This window comes from Miniopterus schreibersii, assembly GCF_964146895.1.
Source record: "Miniopterus schreibersii genome assembly, chromosome: 12".
NCBI lineage: Eukaryota > Metazoa > Chordata > Mammalia > Chiroptera > Miniopteridae > Miniopterus > Miniopterus schreibersii.
Window position 1 is genome coordinate 46,215,524 of NC_138112.1, and position 23,829 is coordinate 46,239,352.

General features: G+C 38.0%; 1 protein-coding gene across 35 annotated transcripts in view; it reads right to left on the reverse strand.

Annotated features, from left to right (window-relative positions):
* Positions 1-23,829, reverse strand: part of SOX6 (SRY-box transcription factor 6) — a 512,419-nt gene that overhangs the window by 167,277 nt on the left and 321,313 nt on the right. For all 35 annotated transcript variants that reach the window (XM_081154523.1, XM_081154504.1, XM_081154513.1 and 32 more), the window contains 2 exons: positions 16,248-16,420; positions 13,105-13,173 (listed from right to left, as the gene is read on the reverse strand). In XM_081154523.1, coding sequence (XP_081010649.1) covers positions 13,105-13,173; positions 16,248-16,420 — 242 coding nt within the window. The remainder of the gene's footprint in view (positions 1-13,104; positions 13,174-16,247; positions 16,421-23,829) is intronic.

The following is a 23,829-nucleotide window of genomic DNA, read 5'->3' on the forward strand; positions in this document are numbered from 1 at the left end:
TAACCCTTGAAAAAATAAAACAAAGTTTATTTATGAAAAATGACATTAAGGTGAACTGCCTAATAAGAACATGGATTTGCTTAAATAAAACATTATATAGTTCTGTTTTAGATTCATCCCTAAAGCCCTGAAAGATATTAGAATTTTAGTGAGTAATTACCCTATTTACTTCAAACAAAATGGGAGGAAATCGGAAGACCATATTAAACTCCACCACACATCAGAAATGAAATTCTCTCGTTTTTTATCTTGCAACCCAATAAATAAATTGTAGTTGGAAAATTTATTAAGACTAGAAGATGAAACCTAACAAGCTAGAAATGAGGAAATGGCCAAAAGAATATGCACATCAACATTATGCTTCAAGCAGAAGCCCACATCGAGGGAGCAAAGCGGAGCAGTCGCCCCTCACAGCTTAATTGTTCTCAGACAGTCTGAGCCACATTCAGCGCCACCCCCACAGTTAGACAAAGTTCCAACTACTTAACACATCTCTTTTCAAATGAAAACGCAACACTTGGGGTGAAAACAAGAGAGACTAGGAGAAGGTGTTACATGCTATATATGCCACTGACATAATACTTCACTAGGATATGCTGTAATTTCCTGCAATTAATACTTTGCAAAGCTATAAGGATTTTTCCCCCCAAATTACAATATTTCACTTGCAACACTAAAATTAAGTTTGTGTCACCCTTTCCATTATACAGCCCTGATGCCAGGAGTTCGTCGTTGGCTACAGAAATGTGTTAGGTGTGGCCTGAAAGCAGGCATTTATAGGCCCTCTTCCTAAATGAGATTTAAAAACAAATAACCCATAGCTATCATTTCATGTGGCAGGCATTACAAGCCATCACAATACCCCACAAAGTAAACACGAATTTGACCTCATAATTCAAAACTTTTGGATGGTTTAAAATGCAAACATTGCTAAGTGGACATGACTTATGCTGTGGCCAAACATGACACTTGCCTGAAACCTTTGTAGGCAAGACTACCTACTGCTCTCCATTTTCTAAGGACCAGAGTTAATTCCCGTCATCTGGAATCACAGGAGGTCAGAGTAGCAAGGAATTACAGCAATAATTTTGCACAATGATCCTTGTTCTAAATATATGGAAAGTGAGAATTAGTGCAGAAGAATAATTAGCCACAGATCACGTAAGTCACTCACAGAACAAAGACGAGGCACACACATCCTGAATCCACGGCCAGGCTTCTTTCTGCCACTCTGCACGTCTGTAATACTAGTGTGTCTCCCTGTTGGGACCAGGTACCTTCAACAGAAGGCATAACAAGTTATGCTGAGAGTAGATTAGCAGTCAGTCATGTCCATGTCTCCTCTTTTCCTGGGCTTGCAATCATGGCCTCCCTGAGCCAAAGGGGACATACAAGCCTATGGAATTAATTCAGTGTCCTAGACAAAGTTGGTCAGGAAAGTGAGTAAGGGATGGAGCAGGCAGAGAGAGCAGTAAAATAGCCTGAAAACACTGGGAAGACCTCTAGCTGCATGTTTTTTCCAGCTATCTGAAGACCTTGTTGTTTCTGAGTAACTGGAAGCTCTATTTAAGCAACCAGAAATCAGATGTGACAGTCAAGTGCAAGATTTGGTGATCTACTGGTGATCATGATCTATTCCAGAGCTGATCACAAATAAAAGAACAGATGTCTGCTTTTTTTGTTACCTGAATTTTTAAAAGTAAAATAATGATAATAATATTAATTATAAAAGTGATGTATTCTTTCCAGTCTTTTGGTAAATGCCTGTTTTTGTGTAATTGAGATTATACTGCATTATTGTGTTCTAGTGTTTATTCTCACCTGTGATATTGTAAACATATCACAAGTTATTAATATAATTTTTAACAGTCTCTAACAGCTCATCACATAAATATACCATAATAAATTTAATAATTTTTCTAATAATTTTTTCTTATACAAAAGCAGTCTGTGTTTGAAAAATTTTAAATTAAACTAAAACAAGAAAAAATATTTTAATTATAATCCTACTACACAAAGACATTTGCCTTAAACATTGTACTCTTAACCTCTTAAGGTAGGCAGTATATCACAAATCCAAGTCTCTATAGTTAGGGCCCAGTCTTAGAGAAGAAAAGATAGTATTTTGACATGAAGGCCACGGTCCTCAACATGGTGTTTAGGTGGCCTCTTCTACTAGACTGCCAATGATCTGAACTCCCCTCCCACAAGGGACCTCTAGGAATTCCAAGGATGTGCTTCTGTCCCAAAATGGAGTCTGTGAAAGCGCCCTGTAAGAGACCAATGTATCTGACAATCCACAATAGAACAAAATCCGACAATCTTAACAGAAAAACGGCAGTTGTGTGGAGGCCAACTTCAAGAGTCCAACTTCCTTTTCCTTTGTCCTGGTTTCTGCCCTTGAATTACAGATATCCCAGACAAGAGCTACAGTTCTTCCATAGTAGACTATGTGTTTGTGCTGCGTTGTGTTTCTCACCTGCTTTACCTGATCTTCTAAGACTAACCTCTGGCTAAACCCAATAATGAACACCACATACGGTCTGACTTCTGCCTGTTCCTCTGGGCTCTCCCGCGCACAAAGAACATCAGGTCATCTACCGGCGTCTCCGCTCCAGCTAGCCTTCACACAGAACATCCAGAAACCTGAGTCTGCACCAGCGTCACAGGATGGCACTGCAGGGTAGGGAGGAAAACTTGGGTCTAGTTTTCCCTTTTCTCAGCCTCCCCTGGTCAGCGCCAAGCAGGCAGACGGCTTCCCATCCGTGCGCACGTTCTTCCTTTCCCGCACGCGGACTCCTTCGAACCCGGCCTCCGGCTACTAAACTCATCATCTGGCACTGTCCTGACACACGATTTTCAGTGCAATGCAAGTGAGGAGGGAGGAAGGGCTGACAGGCACAGAAGGAAAAAGACCCTGAGGACAAGCAAGTGCCTGAGCCAACAGCGGGAGAGCCCTCCTCCTCCTGCTCCCAGCCCCGGCTGCCTTGGGCGCTCAGTCACAGCACTCCCAGCCCGCCCTGTACTCGGCTAATTCTCTGCGCATCACCAGAGGGCTCTGCCACGTGCAGCTTAAAAACACCAAGCTAGGCCCTACCTCCTCCTTTTGCTTTTAAGTCCTCACAAGAGGACACCCTTTCCATTGCTTTCAGAGAGAGCGGAAGGGGGGAGGGAGAGAGAGACACCGGGGACCAGGCCTGCAACTGAGGCACATGCCCCCGGCCAGAATCGAACCCGGGACCCCGCAGTTTGCAGGCTGACACTCTAGGGGACCTACTTCATCTCGTATCAAATCACAGTACAGAAGGAATGTTTTTCCACTTAGGTAACTGGATCCTGACATGATCAGAATTTTTGAAAGGGGACAAAAGTTATTAGATAATCAATTGAAACCAAAATCAGGTTTCTTAGCTTCCCCCATTTTCCTATGAATAATACAGTTAAAAAAATGCATAAGGAAGAGCCAGCTTCTGTGTGGCTGGGAAATGAACAATGCTATTGCAATACAAAACACGCCTGCCTGTTAGAGTGCTTTAGAAGAGTCTGTTCACCTCGTCAACATGTTCAAGCACAGCCAAGTCAGCCTCGCAGAGAGCCCTACTCTCAGCCATGTAGCAAATTCATCTGTATGTGTTTTAAGGGAAAATCTTCCAGCCAAGTGTATGTTTAACAAGTCATGAGCATGACCCGACTGAGAGGACTTCACCTTCCCTCTACCCTGTGAGTTCCTGAACTGTTCTTGTTTAATATTACAACTTTAACCTTTTCTTAATGGATCGGGTGCTGGACAAAATGAAATCAGTGTCTCACAGTGAGGCTTACACATTTTGCATCATTTATTTTCTTTTATTTTGAACAGGTAAAAATATCTGACTCTAAACATTAATAACATTGAGTGGGAGTTACCTTATATGAATTAAAAATGGTTATGTCAGTACATCCCTTCAAAATTTAAAAAATATTTCCCTGTGCTATATCAAGTGTCACACAGTATATCAATTTTTATTTCCCATCTCTCAAGTCTGGTATGCATACTGTTTAACTTCTTAAATTCTAAGTATAGACATAATTCACAAAAGCTAGGCAAATGCTTGACTTACAGGAGATGGCGTACGTAAGATTTATATGAACAACTTTATTTTAAACAAGAAAGACTTCTGCATTTTGTGCTGCTACATCGCATAACTTCATCTGTGTTGGGTTTTTTTAAGGCTATAAAATAAACTGGAAAGGTTCATTTACTATCTCTCTAACTTCACAAGCGCTATTGATCTAATAGAAAAGCCCATTTTAGTGTGAAAGGTGAGAATTTGACCCTATTTTCCAGAACAGACAATCTCCAGGCAGCTGTCTCATTCTTGGCCAACCATTCCTGAGCCCCTGATAAACCTCCCACTGACAACTGAAACACCTCTCACTTGGTAGCCAGAAAAAATTGTTGCTCTTTCTTTTCCTCTAGATTATCATGATGATAATAATTGATTAAAGTGTATCCACATTGATTATCCTATATGCACATCATTAATTTGTGAGTTCTAATTATGCATGTGTATATAGATACAAATATGCTTATACATGCTGATACAAAATAGGTAAATGTATGTTTCCCTATAAGGGCCTCTGAAATTATTCCTATACCTAGTACACATGAACAATAATAGTAACAACAATAATGATAGTGATAGGTGTTATGCATTGAGCACTTACTAGAGGCTTTATACAATGATCTCTAATCAACTAGTAAGGTACCAATATTATCCATCTTTCAGGTGTCAGTAACATTCAGGTTCAGAGACATTAAGTAACTTGTCTCACAGCTAGTAAGTAGCAAAACAATTACAGAACTAACAAGTAGTATAGCTGAAATATAAATCTTGATTTATCTGTCTCCAATGCCTGTGCTGGTTCTACAAAATTTTTAATTATATACACTCTGAAACAATGCATCTTATCTTCTATACCTCCTACTTACTTATATGAATACATGTAGTTTAAAAGTGTATTCACATTCATATATTCCTCATATATGTCAAGCTGTAGTCAATTACATAGAGAATATTTTTAAAACACAATAAAAAACAGGTTGATTTCCTGGGTCAAAATTCATTCTGTTTAGATAATAGAAGTCAAATGGCATCTGAGGATTTATTTTCTAAAAATTTTTGTCTTATTATGAAAAACTACATTGTGTTTTTATTTTAAATATCTCTCCCAAAGGCACAAACCTGATAACAACACATTTTTATATTGCCAGTACACCTACATATAAGTAAAAATCAAGTTATTAGAACTAAATTTATTAAAATTGTTTAGACCATACATAATCCATTATATGCTTTCTAGCTATTAAGTAAAATAGCTGTGACCAAAGTAGGAAGTATATTTGAACTGCTCAAGTATTATTTGCTTAAGTTATGCCCCAAACCTCACTCTATCTATCTACAGGTAGGTAGGTAGGTAGGTAGATAGTCCAAATAACATAGAGTTCACATTTAATAATTTAATCTGTATTACACTGTATAAAGCAGTATTTCTCAATCCTGACTGCCCTTTGGAACCATCTAGAGAACTTTTAACAGTCACTATCTGGGACTGTACCCAGACCAATTAAATGAGAATCTCTGGAATGGGACCTAGGCATCCAAGTGATTACAAGGTACAACCAAGATTGAGAACCACTAGAATCAACTGCTGTCACTATGTCAGCTGAGAAGGTAGCTGCAAAAAAAAAAAAAAGTATTAACATTAAAGGTGACTGATCCTCCATAGAGAGACATATCACTTTAAAGTCCCCAGAAAGTAATATAATTAACTAGCTAAGGAGTTTATATATAAGTACCAAAAGAGTCACTCAGCCACGAACACATTTCTTACTACCCTACAAAAAGATTCCAATTATGTTTTTTTATCTCTTTCCTTGTGGGTACATATTCACAGTTGTAGTAGTTCTGGGATATAAACTGATTCTAATAACAAATCTTCCTTTTTTTTTCCATTTAAAGAAAAAGGGAATGTGATGAGATTTTAGATGTTAGGTACTACTATCCACATTTTACAAAGTAGGAAACTAAAGTGCACTAAGATTTATTCAAGTCACAAAAAGGGCAAATTGAGACACAACCTGGGATGTTAAAAACAGTACTAGATTAGGAGGCAAGGAAGTTGGGCTCCACTTGTGGCTCCGACAATATTCAGCTCTTTATGTCTGTGGTCTGTGCCTTGGTTTCCTTGTGTGAAGTAGAGGATTTGGACTAGTGAAAGTGTTTCAAAGAAATTTCAAAGAAACACAAAAGTGGGGACTTACATATACTTGGAAATGTTTTATTTTGCCAAATAAATTTAACAGAAAGCAAAAGAAACAAAGCATATACCATTTATTATCAACTTTACTTCACAAACAGAAAGGGCATTTTAATGCAAAGAAAGTAGAAAACAATCTTGGGGTTATTTTTAAGTCTAACGTAATGATAAACTTACTATATTGTAATCCGACAGGCATAGCTAGATCCCCCCACCCTCCACCCTGTGAATGAGAATCCTGAGGATCTGCAGGCGATGTTTCCACGCTCAGCATTCTGTGAAGGTGCAAGCATGGAGGCGGGGACCAGCTAGCACCTCCGAGCTAGGGCTTTCAAGGGTTTCCCAAAATGCCATATGAAAGAACTACCTTCTTAATTTTTGCCTATTCAAGTACCCAATTACTATTTGCTTAAGGTTGTCATTTAAATTGACATTATTTTGCTTAATTACATTGATTTCAAAAGAAAACTTTATATCACTATCTCAAAGAGCCACCTTTTCCACAGGGAGTTGATTCATTGTTATGTAGTGTCACAGGCTGGCACTACCTGGATCCCCTGCCCCTCTGCACCACACCCTCCCGCCTCTGAAGAGGTGAGGCACTCTCCCGCTTTCATCAAACCCAGAAAGCAGCAGACTTTGGTTTCCCTCAATTTTTAGTATCACTAGTTTGAGAGAGAGCTGGGGTTAGGAATCTGAGAGATAAGCACAAGTAGATAAGATGGAGAAGGCAGCGTCAGCTAGAGGGGGCTGGGGAACCTGAAGGATCGTTCCTGAAAAGCATTGACATTCACACCAGGTTCTGGTTTGCTGGAGGAGATTTCTGCCATAAGCTAGCAAGCTGCTTAATAATTCCATGTCCTAGCTCATGGGATCTGGTCAGGTATCACCTCTTCTTATTTCTAGATTTACTACAACTTTAACAAACAGCCGAGCATGATTAACTAACGTGAAGTTTCTGATCCACAATAATAATTTTTAGTTGTGAAGGCCCTTGCTACTCATCAAGTATAGCAGCTTTACCTATTCTTTATAATTCAAAAATTCCACTATTAAAATGTCTGAAGCAAGCTATGGAGCATCTATCATTACTTAAAAAGTTAATTAGATTACATAAAAGAAATAATTAGATTTGCATTTTTATCTTGGTTTTCAACTTCCAAAGAAGATCACAACAGCCTGCCTGTGGGCAATTAAAAACAGCATACAGCAGAAAAATAGAAGAGAGAGGGTCTGTTTTTCCTGGCTAATTCATGATTGAAGATAGAATTACAAAATATTTTAAGGGCTTGCTAAAGCTGGGGGCTAATCCTAAACTTCTAAGCTTTGTTTATAACCCTCGTTTCACTGCGAGAGAGTATCGGATACACGTACAGTGCCAACAGAAGTATCAGATTACTTCCAGTGGGTCTATTTGGTCCTTTCAGAGGCTGCTGGAAGGAGATCAGTTACCTGATCAATAGCACACAAAAAAGGACTATTCGGGAGAGCCAAAACAGGAGCACTGTAATTGCTTTTTGTTTATCAATGCTAAATACAATTAACAAAGAGATACCACATAAGACAGAGGGACTATGCGAGGCTGGAAGGCTCCTGACTTTGCTCAGTTTTTCCTATAGCTGCTTCAGCCATCTCCAAAAGACAGTAAAGGCAAGGTCCAGCTCTTAAAATTAGAGGTCAATTAGATACTTAATGATGAAGCATATCTTCAAATATATATCTATTATTATTATCCTAGCAAAAAATTAATTAACCAGGTCATGCAGGCCATGAAGGCTAATGTATAAAGTAATTATTTCTGATCTTTAGACAACTACTTCACATAAATGGTAGTCCTTATTCTGCTCAGCAGATACCTGAAATGCCTGTAGTTAATCACACTGAAGGAAACAAAAGGCCAGGTTTTCTCCTTAAAGGGTGAGAGTACATCTCAAATTATTCCATTTAATGGATTAAGAACAATCACCTCCTTGCTTATAATATTAATATCTCTTCTGATTAATAGACAGAAAGAAGAACACACATTTAATGGTGTTCTACCATGTGACAAACACACAGAGACAAAATATACGAATGGCACACAGGAATATATTATAACCAAAATAGAAAACACTATGTATGAAAAATATTCCTTTACCCTTTGGAAAAAAGAGGCGTCAGTGAATAGAGAAACGACTGGTTTTGTACTTAAGCAGCATGTACTACAGCATTTAAAGAAGAGTTTCTGGATAAGACCATGAATATCTGCAAAGCAGCAGCAATGGCATTTAGTTCTGGCCTTCCACAGATTGAGTTCACCAATTAAGGAATGCATTAAAAGATGAGGGGGAGGCAGTTAATATTGTATATTAACCATAAAGATTAACAAAGAGCTAAGAATTTCAAGTTTCACAATTACACCCTAGAAGGTGGATGTGTATGAGTTGACTAAATCATTGGCCCTGGCCCAGCAAGCCAAATGCCCAAATGAAATTCCAATCCATTCTTAAGAGACCACTGTTAACTTAGTCAGTGATATGAAGAGAGGACACTCCCTGTATAGCAAAAAACACAAGCCGCTTGAATAACACTAAAATTGGGGTCTGAATGACATGGATAATTGGATAACACCATTCATGCCTGGAGAAGTAAGTTTCTCACCAAGATATTTTAATGAGCTGAATTCTCTTGCAAAGATTAAGTTCTAGCAGCAAAATGCCGTCATTAAATGTGTTCCTACTGACATGCTATCAAAACCAAAGAATGTGGTGTGCTGTGTCCATGAAGAGTATCTTCTCTGGAGTCAAAAACCATGACATGGTCAAATGATGACAAATAAATGGATGGATGAAGCAAAAAGTCAGGATTTATGCAATATTTTTTGTTTTGCTTAGACTAGACTTGCAGGGGTGGACAAAAGTAGGTTTACAGTTGTGAGCATGCAAAACAGTTTATTCTGGTATTGTTATTTATTAATTATTATTTATTTGTATTACAACTGTAAACCTACTTTTCCCCACCCCTGTATATTAACTAGTTGATTAGCATACTGTAAATATTCTTTGGTATATCCAATGGATTAAAAATAAATTCTGCTTTCTAATCAACATAACTCATAAATAAAATTCTCCAAGAGACTGGGTGAGTAGTGTACAGTGCAATGGGCGGAGGAAGGAGGGTGAAATTGCTGAGGCAGTTACCTGTCCTTTGGAATCATACCATGAGACTCAACATTCCCAACTCCGAGGAGCCATATTCCATGATCTATTAGTTTTGCTTTCCATAGAGTTAATAAAAACTGTTCTATATTTGTCCTAGAAATAGCAAAAATGTCTAACATTTTCTGGGTTCACATTGGAGGAATCACTTTATAACAAATTAGAGGAATCACCATTTCCCCCAAAGCACAAACAGAGGAATGTGAAGTCACTAAGCAAACAGCCTCCTAAAAGATCTGTTAATATTAAAGCATTTGAATAACTGTTTAAAGTTATTAACCTGATTTTTTAATGGTAAAAATTGACTCATCAAAAATATTAAACATTAGTTCACAAAATCATTCATCTTACTTTTTCAACAAGGCCTACATAGTCTTTAAAATTTTAGTTAGGATTTACCAAGGCAAATTATGTTAAAAAAGATATTCAAGGAAGAAAAAAATATATAAATGAAATGATTTTAAGGGCATATGTAAGTTTTGAATGAGTGCAAATAAAATAAGCCTGTAAAATAGCATTATAATACTACTTTAATCCTGCCTTTTCCTATTTCTAATGAAAAATCCTGCTTTTAAATTTGTGCAAACCATTCAGCTTTTCATTTGTTTCCATTACAATGGGCCCAGATGTACTCATATGTGGTTGTTACTAAAGGATAGGCACTCTTTTTCTTTCTTTTTATTACAGCTTGCAAGTTCCAAAACAGGACTAATTCAGAAGTCGACGTTCTGAATCAGATGTAAAGCACAACCTCGAATGTAACTACCTGATACTCATGATCCATAGCCAATTGCCATGGCTTCATCTTGCTGACCATGTCAGCTAACAGGTTCTAGGACTCAAGACTTTTAAGAAAAAACTTGCTCAAATTGTCTCCTTATTCATTTGCTTTCAGAAGAGAAGGTTTTGTATTTATATCTTATTTTACTCTGCTGTTTTGTTTTCAAAAAGGAGAATGTTTCTTTCATGATAGAAAAAAAGGTTAGAAGCATCTCTTAAGTCTCAGGTTTTGCTCAAAAAATGTATTAAAAATTATCCCAACAATAATCTCGTTCCTAAATTTGATCATGTCTATGGCTTGTTAAAAGCCATTTTTGAAAATACAGTTAACTCATTGCCCTTTCAAAAAAATAACTAGCCAGGCCGGTGTGGCCCAGCGGTTGAATGTTGACCCATGGTCACAGTTCGATGCCCAGTCAGGGCACATGCCCAGGTTTCGGGCTCGATTCCCAGTAGGGGACGTGCAGGAGGAAGTAGATCAATGACTCTCTCATCACTGATGTTTCTCTCTCTCTCTCCCTTCTCCTCTCTGAAATCAATAAATATATTTTTAAAAAGAAAAAAATAACTAAAAGTCTGAATATCAAATACCCATTTTTTAAGTGTCAGAGATGAACACTTGTGTAAGGACTGTTTTTCAGCATTTGAAAAATTCTTTGAATGGTCTCATACTGATAAGATAAATACTGACAAGATATGCAGTGAAGAGTAGCTGAGGACCGAAGGAACTATAAATACAGGTTATTGCTTCCTCTTATTTTTTACAATGTGAGTTCTGGTTACAAAGAATCCTATATTTCTAAAATGAATATAGCTGACATGTTGAATCTCTCTATGATTTTATAACTTATACTGCTGAGATCAAGTTCTGATCAGCTTCAATTTTTATAAATTTAAACAATGAAAACTATCCACAAATGTTAAAAGCAATTAAACTCCTATTAGAAAACCTGGGACAACAATTTTCCTGTCTTCTCAAACTGAATATTCTGATGAATAATATTTTAAGATCAAGTTCTAGTTTCCTGAAAAAGACATCAATTTCATGTAGTCAAGCCGTGACTATAAAATTATATGTAATCAATAAATAGTAATAATATGTCATAAAAATACTCTGAATTGGTTGCTGTTCATCCGAGAGCCTCAATACCACAGGCAAACATCAATTAAGACAGCCACTTAATGCAAACAACAATGATTAAGTGAGATACATTCGAAATAAAGAAGTAAGTAATAAAGAGGTAGTAAAACATTCATAATAAGTAACTGATACGCGAACATCTCAGGGAACTTCTTCCATCCCTGCTTTACAAATATGAGAAACAGAGAGAACTAAATGATCAGGTTATCTAACACCCACTGAGTTCTTAGAGAGGGATCTAGAGGAAAATGTAGAAAGCCACAGGCTAAAAATCTTGACCTTAGTAATAGGAGACACACTGAAAATTCTAATAAGGGCAGAACAAGGGAACACCTGGACAGTTATTTAATTAAGTATCTCAGCATGAGTTATAAAAGAGAGATCAGGATGAGAAATTATTCCAAGATTTAATTGTAAAGGCTGACTGTCAAAAACGCCAGTGACATTCCATTTCTTCTACATTCGGACCCTTTAATTTGAAACATACAGATTTCAGTATGGAATATAGAATCAGAAAACTAATTTTAAAACAACCACCACCACAACAAACAGCTGGTTAAAGCCTCCTCGAAAAGATAGCCAAATTAGGTGCAAGATGGTGCTCCAGTGAGTACCACCTGGAGCACTAAGTATGACAAACTAAACAAAGCAAGGATCTAAGTTAAAATCACTGGCTTTCATCAGTAAGGTGGGAGATCAGAGCAAGCTACAACATTATGGGAATGATTTTTTTAAGAATACTGGAAGGTGTAATATTAATCTCAAGGAAAGGAATACTATAATTCAGAATATACTGCCCAACTAGGCTGAAGCACAGGCCTCAGTGGTTGGAAAATATTCACAGCTGCCAAGAGAAACCACAGAGGCTGGGTGGGTACCCATAACTCTGGCATCGGCATTCCTGGGGATTGATCCCCAGACGACCACACCAATGTTCCTATTCAAAAATGGAGGCCACTCCCTTACCTGTCTCAAATAGCTGTGAGTTGCATTAACCACCAAGCATCTAAAGGAATGATGGAAATAAAAATTCCTTCCCAGGCCATTGTCATTGTGACCTATATACAGTGTTACCCTGCCACAACAAAAAAGAGAATTTCTACACTGCTACAATTATTCCGAAACAAGTTATTCTTCCTCTCTAGACTATAAGCTCCTTGAAGACAATTATTGATTACTCTGTATATCCCCCTCAGCATCATCTAACGTAGATGCCATTAATATCTGTTAAAGAACAAATTAATTATTACCAACCTTTTCCCAGGTCATAAGATTCTTCCCATAACTGGCCCAATCAGATTGTCCTAACAAGTAAATAAACATAAGCTTCTCCCCATGATACTGTTTGATGGTAAAGCACAAAGCAGAAATTGGTTTGTGGCAATCAAAATAGCATGTATACGCTGCCTTGGAAACCACTAGGTTTCCACTAGGTTTGTCAGGCAAATGGCAGAAAGAAAACAGAAAAGGTTTTTCTGTGTATGCATCACATCAGAAAAGGAAGCTTAGCCCACCACTTAGTTGATAGTTCCTGCATCCACTTATACAATTGTATACAACATCCTTGAATAGCAGCCGCATTGGTGCTGTTTATAAGAGAGGGGTGCATTTGCAGCATTTTAAATTCCATTTTCAAGGAGGAACGTATCTGAGTATAATCAGACGAGAGTAATAAAATACACTGACCTGGATCTGTTGCTGCAGGAGATTAATTTTGTGCTGCTGTTGCAGAAGTTGCTGCTGTTGTCTTGCAATCTATCAGAAATAAAGTTACATTAAGTTAAAATGAAGTGCTTACCCCTTTGCCATTACCTCAGATATCTCTCCTGGTGTTACAAGAATGCTTTACTGCACTTCTATGTGAAAGAGTTCCTATGAAATGAGAGAGGTGGAATCAGAAACTCGGAGAAAAGGAAAAATTTCAAACGGTGCTACTTCTCTGCTTGCCCCTAACTCCTCAGCTGCAGATGAAAACCTGCCCCTTGTCTAAGGCGTGTGAGCAGCTCCTCTACGTCTGCACCGTCATCTGGGAAGAATGGGAGTCTCCAACTCTGACCCTCAGAGAACAAACACGGAAAAAGTCTGGCTACTTTTTTCTAAAGAGCTTAATTTGGACTAAAAAACTAAAAATCCGTAAGCAGAGGCAGGAAAGAACTTTCTATTCATTACAACATAGTCGACTTTGGTGAAACCTTTTCTATTGTAAAGACTTAGAACTCGTAAGACAAGTATCATCAAGGGAGTACCAAGAAAACACAGCCAAATATCAAAAATTGTTTATCTCTTTTTGTTCATTTACAAATGTACATCAATGATGTGATGTACAAAGCATTTTTTAAACAAAATTAATATTTAATCTGTTTATCCTTTTGAGGGTGGTATGTTATATTCTATTGCTTTATCCAACAATCAAATGCAACATCCTAACACATCCTCTGGTCTGTGAAAGAAATATTAACCGGATCATGCAAGCCCCACTACAGACTGGATCTGCCCCTCAGCAGAGCAAACAACTACGTTAGGATACTGGTGTTTACTATAAAACATGAGTCAGGCATGAGGCCGCCCGCTTATTGCCTCAAAAGCTGAGCTGCTATAGCTTGAAGCCCAGGGGGATGCCCCTTAGTGAGAACACACTCCAACGTCATGAGAAAGCCAGAGAGAAAGTGGCCAGAGAGGACTTAGAAAAACTTGGTTTAGTGATGCCCTTTAGGCAAGAGTTACGGCTTTTCCCCCTATTTTTTGTATTTCCAAAAGCGGATATTCTAGAATGAGCAATGTTGGAAGTGAAAACGAGTGTGGATCAGCCCTCAAGTATATCCTTTGAGTCTTTTTGATGCTTTAGCCTAGAGCAGAGGGAAATACCCAAATCACATTTCCATTCAGCAGAAGATGGCAAAAAAGCAGGCTGCTCCCAAACGTTGCTTTAAGGTTTGTGGTGGTGAGTGGCTCATACTGGAAGTCAAGATAAAGCTATCCCTAACAGTTTGAGAAATGGGACCATTCCTCCCCAATGCTTTATAAGCAAAATGGAAACAGTATCTAATCAGGTTAGAAAGGCCCACTTTGCTTGTCACCATTCAAATCAAAAATGGACATAGGGGCATCGGGGGGATGGGTGAAAAAGGTGAAGGGATTAAGAAGTACAGATTGTTTGTTACAGAAAAGACATGTGGATGCAAAGCACAGCACAGGGAATATAGTCAATAATATTCTAATAACTGTATGGTGTCAGATGGGTACAAGATTTATCGGGATGATCACTTAGTAAATTATATCATGTCTAATCACTGGGGTGTACACCTGAAACTAATATAGTATTGTATGCCAACTATAATTGAAAAATAAAAAATTATTTAAGTGAAAAAATTTTGTAAAAGGAAATGGACAACTCACTCTGCAACTCTAGGTTTAGATGCCAGATCCTCTGAATATTTATTTCCTCTAGCAAACCAGTGAAACACCACTAGGCATCTAATATTGATGGTCCCTCTGAAATGATAAAGTGCTGCACAGAAATGCATCCAGAACACCACAGTGCAATTACTATCATCCACTCTAGACGTGTGGGTTTGACACAGTGAAGTATGGTACATAAGCACCATGTGGCTCAAATTCTGAATTTTATTTGCCAATCGGTTGAGCTACATGCTCGCTTCATTGAGCATGACAACCTAGTTTTAAGTGTCATTTAATTTTCATTTTGAAATATAATTACAAAGTGTTCACTGTAAGATATCACTCGTCTGCAAATGTGTCAAGATTAATTTGTGCTAGCTTATTCACAAGTGTCAATAGTTAATTACTGTGTCATCTCTGGATGGCTAAATGACATTCTAACTTCTGATTTTTTACAGTGTTCCTTTATGTTCTTTTCCATTAGGGGCTGAGTCCATGTTCCTACATGTGGGCAAATATTCAAGCATATAAAATACCAGACGTCACAACTCATTAAAATCAACAGAGCATATATTGCTCTATATACCCCTATAAAATACATTTAACTGAAAAGATAATTCCAGTAATAATGTCAGATTCCTAAAAACTGCACATTAATTTGGGTCTGTCTGATCTGGAGCATCAGAGACCACTCTATAGAATCACTGTTGTTAGATTAATGTACCCTTATGAGACAGGAAAAACATTTGGGAAAGTGATTTATTTTTTCAAAGATAGACATTTAAACTTTGCTATTTTTTCTTCTTTCTCACTTCTATATCAATGAAGTTAAATTCTCATAGGAGCATGTGCTAATTTGTTTTCAATGATTTACCTGTGCTATAAATAAAGTAACCATATAATTTAGCATCCAAACCAGGATGCAAGCAGAGGGGGGATTATTAATACTTATTCTGGAAAACAGGCATTAACTAGGGCTATTCTGGGAAAACGGATATGTGACCCTGGCTTTAAAGTCAGAGAAAATCATTGGATCCGTGGGCTAGAAGGTCCTCAAAGTTTTCCTAAACCAGAATCCTCTTTTTCTGGATGACAAGAGTAAGGCCCAGAGAGAAGCAACTTACTCGTGGTTAAGCTACATTGGGAACATGTGCTGCCTATGTGAATAAGTATCCCTGTGTAATTAATCACATCCAAATGTTCTGGAACGATGTTATCATTTCAGTTATGCCCAGTTGCTATGATGCCTTTCTTTGTCCTCTAAGTAACCCTGCAGTATTCGTGAAGACCCTGATTTCCAAAAGGCTTCTTTCTTTTCTTCCCTTCTTTTTTTTTTAGGAACTATGACAAATAAACCAATCGATGTGATTACTCCCTGAGCTTGGCACATTCCACATCTACAGTTCGTCAGCTCCTTTTGCAGGGCTCACCTGTTCTTGCTGTTGGCGAGCAAGGTCCATTTGCTGCCGTTGTTTCTCAATTTGTGAGGCTGCCAGTTTTTTCTGCTCATCGTGCGCTGCCAGGAGCTGCTCCCGTAAGCTGATCAGCTGGGTAATCATGGTAGAGAGCTGCCGTTCTTTTTCTGCCAGGCTCTCAGGTGTACCTAAAATGGAAACAAGAAGATATCTCACAAGTTTGAGAAACGTATGAATGAACTGAGGAAAGGTGGGAGGGGGCGCATTTAGAAAGGGACTACTCCCTAAGACACTTGAAGATCTGGGAGAGTGACTGGAGGTCACTGTGAGTGCAGGAACGCTACAGAGTAGCAATGGAATTGACGCTGGGGTTAGTCACTGCCCCTGCCAAGAACAAGTATGGTTGCCAATAAAATTCTCACTCACTTTCCTCCTGCTCTTAAAAACAAAAGGAAACAAAAAATGCAGAACTACTATCCCATTCTCTCCCTTTCGCCACACTCCTCTCCTCTCCTTCCTCAAATCTATAGGATCAAGCTCAGAAACAGATGATACTTAGTGCCAAAAATTAGAAACCGTGGGTTGTATTAATATTCTACAATCCCCTCTACTCTCAGTGACTAACATAGGATCTAAGACATAGTAGGTGCTTAATAAGTGTTATTTAAGGAATTTTCTGGTCACTGCCCTCATAAAATTTTTCTATTGTGCAAAGATCTGTCTCTGAAGCTCAGAAGTCAGAGTCACTTTCTTGGCCATGGAACAAACAAACAAAAATTCTAAACTAAAAAAAACTGCCTCGCCTCAGGTAAGAAAGGATTGAACCTGATTTTTTTTTTCCTGTGAGGGGATCAAGCTGAAGTTCCAAGTTCATCCTTAAAGGCAACAATGTTGCTTGGGGGCTCCCTCGCCCCTTTGTCATTCGTCATTCTTCAAAGGGAAAAGCACGTTGGAGGCTGAAAAGGTTATGTATAAGGATGTGCTGTTTAATGAACATGATGTCAGTGAACACTTATGGTATGCACTAATGGTGCTGAACAGTCTTTTTATGGGCAAATTGCACAGCTCTCCTAAGTAAAGGGTATAGAATCCTTTTGTGAATCTAAATTAGAGCATTTTACCGCAGCATAAGATAAGAATTTCAACCCTCTGTATTTGAGCCACAGAGTTTCATTATGAAGAAATGATCTATGATTTGAAAGCTTTTCAGAAAGATGCCACCAGCTGTCAAAGGGGACAAAGATTGCCAATTTTTGTGCGTGTAGAAGAAGAGACTTCCAATCTCCTTATGAAACCCCCTTCATTCCTGCTAAGAGTGCACCAGGGTAATCTGAGAAACTAACAGTATTTTAATTAGGAGTGCCCATATTTCTTGAGCAGCCCCGTGGAGAAAGGGAGCCCTCAAAAGATGCTGGCCAGCACTTGTTAGTATAGATTCCCACAGGTTAAGACTGATGTCAGCAGAGAAACTAGAACATTTAGGACTACCTTGGGATTCTTAATGCCAATGCAAGTCCTAAACAAGCAAACACACTGTCAATACCTTTATCCCTTAAAGATCACTGAGTGGAAAGATGACCTAAAATTAAAATTAGAAGAAAAATAAGATAGTTGAGATGATGTTAGAAAATGTATTCCACTGATAAGGGAACAAATACTGTATCAAGAATAGTAACCAAGCTGTCTTTCTAGCTACTCAAATTGATTTTTTTTAAATCAGATTTTATTTCAGCAATAGGAATTTCAGCTTGGTAAAAGAAAGAACTTCTTGATCCAGAAACATTAAAATACAAAAGCAGGTTCCCACAGGGGATCAAAAAATTTTTCAAAAGCACCACAAGTTCAGCCAACATATATGTTAATATATAGAGATGAGAAGACATAAAACAAGTATGAAATTAATTTATTGACTCATTTCATTCATTTTTAATTTTTTAAAAACATTTCCTGAATGGCACCTATATGCCAAGTACTATATCAAGAACTAAGGATACGGAAACCATGGTAAGAAAACGCAGAGTCCTCCCTTCTCATGCAATTTGTAGTCCAAATGGGGAGACACCTTAACCAAGTAATCACATATATAAATGTAAACTACACCTAAATAAGATTTACAAACAAGACAGATATTTGGGAGTAAGTTTAACCAAGTGAGGGAGGGCCAGGTGCAGGGAGGGTATGGCCGAAAAAGTAAGAAATTAACGGATGAATAGAGTTAACTAGGCAGAGAGTTGGAGGTTGGTCAAGGAGTTTTTCAGGAGAAAACAAGTAGGCAACGGCCGCTGGGGTGGGGAAGGAGGGTTTCAGTGTGTTCCAGAAGGTGAAAGAAGGTAATACAACTTAAGCAAGGAAAATAAGGGGCATAGAGTACTGGATGAGGCTAGAGAGGCAGAGAAAGGTCACACTGTTCAGCTCCTGTAGGCAATGCTAATCAACTTCATATTTATTCTAGAATATTCCAAAATCACTAAAGTATTCTAAGCAAGGATGGTGTGGAGAATGGTTTTGAAACCAATGAAAATAGATAAGTGGCATACATGCACATTTTATGCCATGTATTTTCTGCAACATTCTGACCTACGTGTAACCTTCCTGTTCTACCTACCTACGTGAGGTAAGTTCAGAGGAAACTTACTGGGTACTGGGAAAGTTACTGAGCCTTAATTCCCGTTAGTAAAGAAGAGCATGCAGTGGAAATTTGGGTCCAAGACCAATACAGGGACTGGAAAATGTTCTCTTCTCCCAGGTTTAACTATCAGTGTCTCTTCAACAGTGACCAATCACCATATTCCTCCTCCTCTGCTCAGGAAGAGACCCTGAGGATAACACCTACGTCACTTCCTCGCCTCTTCTGTTCACGGGGAAGCCAACAGGTCTATAGACGCACTGGTACTGCCAATGCTAATAGACATGGGTAGGTACCTCCAAATTTACAGAATAACACCACTTTATGGAATCTTCTTACAAAACAGGTTTAAATTGTTTAATTATAAAAATTCGGTGGCATCTAAATTAGTGTTTGAACTTAAAAAAAATACATGTTTAAGAAGTAATTAAGTCAGATACCAATATTTTCAAATTGAGGATTTAGGTACCCAAATCAGTCTGTCACTATCTTTTCCTTAAATTTGAGGAGCACATGTCTTTGAATAGATATGAGTGGAATGAAATGTAATAGAATAACCAACCTAAAATTACCCCTGAATGCAAAATTATATATATGTAATTATAATATATACATATATGGCCATACGTCGTTTGGGGGGTCAAGTGAAAGAGAAATCAATTTACACCATACGACAGTTCACACTCTTTAAATGTGTACAACAATTTGTGTGTGTGCATGTGGTCATTTTTCTGTCGTGTACCCATTGTATTTGTTCACATGTAGTGGTTCCAACCCTGTGGTGCTGGGTTTTCTGTTTTCATTAACAGCAATATTGTTGCTGTAATAGAAATAACATTAAGTCTGAATCACACTGACCAACCAACCTGTAAACACAAGTTATTTTATCTAAAAAAAACCCACATGAGTTTAATTGAACATGCAACTTTGCCATGGCAAAGGAACTATAACTATCAGAGTTGTGGAAAATGTAGACAATTTATGGGACATAGTGGGGCAACCTAAATACTGTCCGGCTATGTTAAGGAAGACAAAAGACCATATAGAACGCTCTTCTGAGGTAGCTTAACTCTATGTGGAAAATCTTGTCTTGAATTGTTTTGAGGTCTGATAAAATCAACTTGGGAAAGACGTAGATCAGATCCTGAGGCCCAGGCCAGCAGAGGTCATCAGTAGCTGCCTCATATCATCTGATTCACAGCCTTCAGGCTATCTTAAAACAATTCTCTAAAAAGCACTGCCAGAAATGTGTCTCTCCCACACAAAAACAGAGGTAGTTTCATAAACCACAAAAAAGGGAGCCAGCAAAGAAAAGGCTTCTGTACACAGCTTCTCTACAAGTCAGCGTGTCTGCTTTTATCCGATATCACACACAGTGCGCGCTTGACACTTTCCACTATAAACTGTATCTATTCTCCAACTCCAAAGACAGTGCGGCAGGTTTTTTTTCATGGGGTCGTCTTTATCCCCAAACCACATCTGTCTTGAGTTTCTCTCAGATTAGTCAGGTGGATCAGTGCTCCCCAGGGCCTGCTCCAGCTGAAGTATTTTAATTTGACTAAACACCTGATTTATTTTATCTCTCCGATGAGAAAGGCAGTTTGTCTTAATAGAGCCTGTCAGCCCACAGCCCCATTCACAGCAATTTACAGGCAGCCGGGGACGCGGGGAGAGAAGACTGCCGTGATTCTGTGTCTCACCCTCCTCCAGAAAGCACCTAAAAGCAGCTATTCACTGCTGCTGCATGTGGCATTTTAGAACTGAATTAGCTTTTTATTCAAGTAACTACACTTGTTGTGAATAGCTTATCTGTAAAATTGCTACATTCACTACTGATTTTATTAACCTTTGGCTCTATCACAAAATGGTCTTCAGTTAGGAAAGACCTTTAAAATTGACACATTTTTTTTCTTAGAGGCCTTTATTCCAGTGACTTCAGATTTACTGAGTTTGATCCATTGAATTCTTTACCAGTTGTACTTAAAATTTTGAGTCTCAATAGGAAGTCAATAGTGTGTAAATAAGGAAACACTTTTCAAAATGTAAATATGGCAGCAATTTCCCTCATCAAAAGTTTTCAAATAGCATCTTTCACTATAACGGTTTCAAAATCAGCCCTCTCGCTCCTTTTGGTCATAATCTGAAGAACCTGAAACAATTAGCTAAAATAGACTTTTTTTTTTTTAACTTTACAAACTATAACTTCCCATCTCCATAGGCCCAAAGCCAACAGAGACAATTCAAAATTGATGAAAAATTAAGTAAAATAATAAGATAATTAGGAAAAATCCCTTTTTGATATAAAACAAAAAAATTTAAAAATAAGTTTAAAATTTATCACAAAAGTTAACACCACAATCTGCTAGCTAATTTTGCCATATGAAATACATATAATTACAATCAGTAGTGCTAGAAAGAAGACTGGACATTGGGAAATCACAAAAGACTCCATATCTGGCCATGGCTGGGTGGCTCAGTTGGTTGGAGTGTTGTCCCATTGTGCCAAGGATGAGGGTTCGATCCCCAGTTAGGGAGCTACAAAAATCAACCAGTGAATGCCTGGGTAAGGAACAACAGATTGACATTTCTCTCTTCCTCTTCTCTCTCTCTCTAAAATCAATCAATAAAAAATTTTTTAACGTTATTTTTAGGGAGACTCCATATCTGGACAAGGGAGTAAGTCACCTTGCAGAGGACTTTACTAGAGATTTGTCTTACCTATTTTATAATATTCCCATACCTCGGGCTTTTACGGTATAACAATTTTAAACAGGTCACTCCTTTTATAGCTGTACCCTGAAAGTGGATCACTGCTATGTGGTGATAAGTAATTTTTTCTAATAAGAAAACCCAGAAATAAGCACAGCAGTGGAAAGAGAGACAGAGAGAGTTAGAACAAGGGGCAGAGGTTGGGAGAGGGGGGAAGGGAGGCGAAGCAGAGAAGATATGCACAGGGACGGCTAAATTAAATTTTATAAATGTCTCTGCATATGTTTTACCTCTCCATTTTTATAAAATGAAGGGCAATGGTGTTAAAACACAATATTTACCAAGACAAATGAAACTATATCAACAAATGACATTATCTAGAAATGTGTGCTAGGGAACTTAAAGTATGACTTCTGCCCAACCATTCTCCGGTATTGGATCACATACTACTACAATAAACTTAATAGGACTTAGCAATGAAATTACAAGGAGCCTGGTTGACTGTGTTTGGAACAACGGAGAGGGGTAGCAGTGGCACTGGAGTGGAGTCCTGATGAAGATATGCTTTTCCACATCAATCCTAGAAAGATTAAAGCACTTAACTGTAATTCCACAGCAGCATTAATCAAGGAACTCAGCCAACAATCCAGAAAGATTTTAAATTAAGTTGAAAAGAAAAGCTCTTAAGAGTCAATTCCCTGGTCAGTTCTAATTTTTTTTTTAATGGATATTGTTTGAGAAGAAAGCCAAAACACAATGCTAGTCATAAAAGAAAGCTGCATTTGATCTTCTCTGACCACAGGTAACCTGGCTAAAATGCTGCGTCTCATAGTGCAGCCTCCTAGCACATCAGATGGGCTGTGATGTCTCCACTTCACAAGCTCGGTCCATCATTTAGCATTGGCCTTTTTTTGATATAGCCTTCTTTTAAATGTCACAAAATAGGGCAGCAGAAAGTCAACAAAAAATAAATAGGCTAAGCTGAAGAAACTAACAATCCATCAGAAGGTCCCCTGATAAAAGTTACTTTGTGGTGACGGCCTGAGAAAGGAACCCCTGTCCCAGTGTACCAGCAGCTAATTTGAGTTCTGAATCCAACAGCCTTTTTAAAAGCTTTCTACTCTAAAGGGCCCCAGTGCATCATAAAGATAAAGGATTTCAGTACAAAACCACCACAAAGACCTCTATTATCTTATCAGTCTTTGGTTACAACAGCTGAACCAATATGACTAAATTCTGAATGACTTTTTTCAAAACAGCGAAATACTGGAATTTCTTTGTTTTCTCATCAGTCAGCTATTGTCATTGCTCCCATATGCTACTGTCCATTTCTTAGTAAATAAAAGTTTAATAAATGCAGCAATTGTGCTCTTAGGATTCACTTAGGGACCACTACACAGGAAGTGTGGCTCATGGATCGTTGTTGCTTTTTCACTGAAGGTATGAGAATTTCCTTCTTAAAATATAAACACTCAGCTAAAATGTCATTAAAATCTTCTGTGTACAAACAGGACAAAGATATCCAGGAACTCTTTAAACTAAGATAACTGACTGTCCTGTCTATTCCAGGCACACTCATCTCTCCTTCCTGGATCAACTGAGGTCTATTCATATTGCAGATCCCAGAAGAGCAAGATCAATCCACAGAATTCTGCCATCTAGGCGCCTAACCTCACAGCTGGGGCTGTAGCCCATTGTGCTTTATTAGTCCATCATTTTAGGGTCCGGAAACGAAGGTATCCTGAAGCATCTCATCTTCAGTATTAGACAGGCTGCCTTTATATTACTGCTCTCTATAGATGTTAATTAGTCAATGGCTATATCTCCATAATTTACACATAAAAATGGTAATTTCTGGCCTTTCAGAAACAAGGAATTCTTTGGTCCTTTGGGAAGAACAAAAAAATTATTTGTTTCAATATTTCTACCAAGTACTACAGAATTGGCTCTTTTTCCAGAAGCTCCATCAGAATTAGGAGATATGAAGGTAGGATTAAGAAAATCAGACCTTATTTAACAAGGCATTGTCTTAAAAGATTTTATGTGTTATCTTTTGTAATCTTTCTCCTAAAAGTTGCATTGTTATTTTCATTTCGGAGATAAAAAACTAAGCTATAGAGAAGTAAAGAAATGTGACCAAGTCAGAACATTTGAAAAAAATTTGGATTCTGGTTTTCTAATTCTGAATCCAAGGACATCTAGAGTTTAAGGGGGAAGTGTCTTCCCTCGCCTCAGACTTATAAAACATATCAGGGAGTTTCT